At 37.1% G+C, this 4,385-nt stretch overlaps 1 protein-coding gene across 1 annotated transcript in view; it reads left to right on the forward strand.

Moving 5' to 3' along the window:
- Positions 1-393: 393 nt before the first annotated feature.
- LOC103146051 (low density lipoprotein receptor adapter protein 1-A-like) overlaps positions 394-4,385 on the forward strand; it is a 10,642-nt gene continuing 6,650 nt past the window's right edge. The window contains exons 1-4 of the mRNA XM_016677213.1: positions 394-408; positions 520-533; positions 604-710; positions 814-903. Coding sequence (XP_016532699.1) covers positions 394-408; positions 520-533; positions 604-710; positions 814-903 — 226 coding nt within the window. The remainder of the gene's footprint in view (positions 409-519; positions 534-603; positions 711-813; positions 904-4,385) is intronic.

Raw genomic sequence — 4,385 nt, forward strand, 5'->3', positions numbered from 1 at the left:
GATCTGTAACTCCTTGAAGAAGACTGTATCAACCAGTCACAACATATTTACAAGAAAGAAGATGAGAACTGAATTCCAGAAAATGACTTCATCACTGCTTTCTTCTGTTAATGTTTGTCCCTTGGATGACATGATGCATCATTTCCAGCTTCTCCTTCTGTCCAAACAACAAGACCAGTGGACAAACATACATTGCTGACCGAAGAGTAACTAATTTCTAGGAAAACCTCCCTCCTGCTGTACATGAGTAGTACTACTGCCCTCCCAAGTGCTGATTAAACTTGTGATTCAAGCAAATGTTTGATTGTATATATTAAATGAATACAAGTTACTTGAAACTTAATTATAAACCTTGCAGATTTAAGAATAAAGTAATCTTTTAATTTTACCGGCATGTTTCTTTTGAATGTAAGGATTTGGGCGTGTTGATACACAAACTTCAGCGTGAATTCAATCTTAACACTTTTTTTTTCTTATATTTGGTTCAATGTGTACTTCTGGTCCTTTTCCCCTCTTCAGTTAGGTAAATCAAGGTTCACCAATCTGTTGATTTCACTAAATAAAATATGTGCTGTCATATTCTGTTAGTGTTTCCTGACACAGAGTATCATTAGTTCTGCTCCTCTCTTTATTCCAGGCGCAGGCAGTAGCCCTGACAGTCGCCCAGGCCTTCACAGTAGCCTTTGAGCTCTGGCAGGTGGCGAAGGAAGGTGGGGCAAGTTTCTTCTCTCTTTTCCCCTAAATGCACCTTGAGGTTGATGACGGCTGTAGGTCCAGATGCTTTTTATGTGAGATGTTTTGTTCTTTGTAAAGGTGTGAGAGTTAAGTCTGGTTCTGCGGGAGAGGGCAGCAGCAGTTCCCACTCAGAAAGGTCCAACAGTCTGGGGAGTCTGAAAGGAACAGGTGAGAAAGAGAACTGGGACATAATCTCAGTGAAGTCGAATCTTCTGTCACTCTCTTATTTTAAATGTTAGAGCATCTGGAAATAAATTTTACACCATACACAATATAGGCACAGTGTTGCACATTGATTAAGGTACAAAACCAAGTAGCTTTAATTTTTTTCCTGGTGATTTCGAAGAATCCATTGATGCCAATGTTACTGTTTTTATGCAAACAAGTATTTTTGTTATTTTAGTTCTAATAATAGCATTTCTTAATTAAGTGCAACACTATGCATGCGCTCTGTCTGCAGTGATGAAGATTCTTTCATATCAACATGTATGGAGTGGATTTATTTTCTTAATAATTCAGCTAAAAGTTATTTGACCACGTGGAGGCCTCTTCGATGACGTTCACACAACAGGCAAATGCAACCCAAATCCATTTTTTTCTTTTTTTTTCTTGGTTGCCCAAATGCAATCCAACTTTTTCATGGCAGTCTAAACAGGCCTATTCAATCAGTTACTACGTAATTATGTAGTTTTCAAATTATCTGCATTCTGAACAGTCATGTCGAATTGAGCATCAACACCTGCTGAGTTAGCGTAGTCTAAGGCTGCATACAAAGCACAAAACAGCTGGTCCAATCATTGGATATTAATAAAAGTTTCCTACTAAGTCCTGATAGATTAGCTGTAAATTTTACACCAAACAGACAATATACAAAACAGTAGTGAGGCACATTAAACAACAGATGTTGAAACATTTGAACACATGACAACAGTCTCTTATTTTCCCTTCATTTAGATGCAGCCACAGAAATCCTTTTGGACTTGGAGGATGGTGTGAAGGTGTTGGTGGAGAGTAGTGTGAATACAGGCGGCGATCAGCTGGATACAGACAGGCCCTCAGAGACCAACAACAATCCTGCCTCGGTACGATCTTCTCTGACTTGTTTCTGTTTCACAGACTGAACAAGTTATCAGATATTTGCTATTTTAAAGCTTAAGAAAATGTGAGATTTCTTAGGGAAGTTGCTGCTTATATAGAAACTATAAATAACAACAAACTGGACGTAATCTTTCGTGGCTGATCATTGATATCCTTTTTTTCTTTCTTCCAGGAAATGGAAGACAGTTTGGATGAAGCCTTTTCCAGGTGGGATATAAACTATGAGCATTTTTATTCATCCATAATTAAACTGTGTTGATTCCTGTTGCAAATTCAGCTTGTCAAATCAGGGTTTTCGTTCGTCCTGCTTGGCATCACGGTGCCACCCACTGGTGATTTCTATGTACTGCAGTCTCCAAACCTGTGATTTCTCTACAAATTGGGAACAAAACTGGTAATTTTGCTCAATCTGCTGTGTGTTTGTGTCTCCAGTTGTGCTCTGGATAGCTATGGTTCATTTCCAGGTAAAGTTAAGCATCGCAGTCAACCATGAGTAGTCTTAATCACTAACCTAACCGGAATCTGTTTCATTTAATCACTACCAAACCCAATAAAACTGTTTATAGGTCAGTAATGTGTGTCAGTTGTTTGAAGTAGCTTCTGTAATCTTTCATTGCATCTCTGATGGGTAAATTGTTCACATACTTCAAACAAGACAGATGACTTTAAGTCTCTATCACGTTGTGTCACATTACGACCAAAATATTTGACATTATTTATGAGGATTTTGTTTCATATATCAACACAAATTATCTCATAAATGTGGAATGAAAAAAAGATTCATTTTTCAAATAAAAATCTTATAAGTGTAGTGTGCATTCACTGTGATGCGCCTAATTTTATATCAGGGTTCAGGCAACCTGAATGTCTCCTATATAATCTTTTGTAACATTATTATTCTACACAGTAAGTGGATGTCTGCAGCTAATCCAGGTCTCCCAAATCAGAACAAATAAAGTGGAAACTAAAAGGAGGCATCATGTTCTCATCAATTTGAGCGTTTCCTCCCATTCACGAGAAATCACGAAATGTTCCTGAAAATATATGACTCACCTCCAAGGTCTATTCATCAAATGGCCTCATGCAGCAGAAATAACCAATTGATGTCATTTTAAACAATTTTTCTTTGAAAGCTCTAGACCTCGTCTTGGAAATAGCTGTTACTCACTTTTTGAGATAGGTTCATGGAAAACCACTTGAAACCAGCATAAACCAGGAACTAATCCAGGTTACGGAAAATCAACTTATCTTAACCTGATTTATTTAAAGTCCAGTTACTGAATGTCTAACGAGCATCAAAGTCATGCCTCTGGTTGCTGCAACATGTTGCCTCTGGTTGCTGCAACAGGTTGCCCCTCCACATCCTTTGGTAACAAGCCGTTTCTCTTGTATCCCACAGCTGCTTCTCAGCTGCTATAAATATTTACACTAATCAACTTATATCCCCATAATGTGGTCAGCCCAAGTTCCAATAATTTTGGGGACTCTGGAAAAGAAAAATGTTTGATTTTATAATTCTTCAGGACTGTATTAATCTGGAAGCTAATCTAGATATCCTGACATTATCTTCACTATAAAGTATGGCTTGTGGTGGTAGAGTGTGTGAAGTTAGTATCTAACTTGTAGATAACAGTCTTAGCATCTTTCCTGAATGTTTGTTTGCGAGTGCCCCCTAGTGGCTAATAGCTGAGATGGATTCATAGAAAAACAAGTAAAACAAACTGTACCCAACAATAAGCATTACTGCTAGTGATGGGCAGCGATAACTAAAAAGTTAGTTGTCCTGACCCTAAAGTGCTAATCATAAGCTAACACTAAAGCACTACATCAGCATAGTAATTAGTAGAACCTAATGTTAAAGTGCTAATTTGAACCATGTTGACACCCACCATGTGTCAGTGATATGTCTCATATTGCCCTCTATAGGGCCAAATTATATCACAATTTATTCAACTGAAAATTTACAAAACAGCCAAGTATATTAGCACTTTATAATTTATGGGGAAAATATATTTAGGCAAAGCTAGGTGTTCAAAATGTGTTCAAAGTTAGCAATAACGCAAAATCACTAAACAAAGACTTAGTGCCGCTATTAGCACATTAGCAGACCACTGGAAGTGTGCCCACTACTGATTATTGCTAATGACTGTAAAAAAACAAAAAACATTAGACATAAATATGACATCAGTTTGATTTTTGTTGTGACTTTACTCAGACCTTCCCTTAACTTTTAGCTCCAGTTTGCTAATTTAAACTGACAATGCTAAGAGAGTTTTCTATTAGCTGCTTTTCCAACTAATAGAAAACTCCATTAGTTTCTATTAGTTTCCTATTGAAACCCATTCTAAAGGTCTGAACTTCCACTTCAACAAACAGAAAATGCAGCAAAAGACTCTTGAAAAAGTTTCACATGTAGTGATGAATCAAGTAATGGGGCAGCTTATGACAAGAATGGACCCAGTGACTTTTAAACCATAAACCCTTTAGAGTTTATGGCTTATAGAGTATGGGAGGGTGTTACTTTTTTTTTTTTAATATTTTTTAAAATAAGA

Source organism: Poecilia formosa, unplaced genomic scaffold (genome assembly GCF_000485575.1).
Source record: "Poecilia formosa unplaced genomic scaffold, Poecilia_formosa-5.1.2 Scaffold150, whole genome shotgun sequence".
Classification (NCBI taxonomy): Eukaryota; Metazoa; Chordata; class Actinopteri; order Cyprinodontiformes; family Poeciliidae; genus Poecilia; species Poecilia formosa.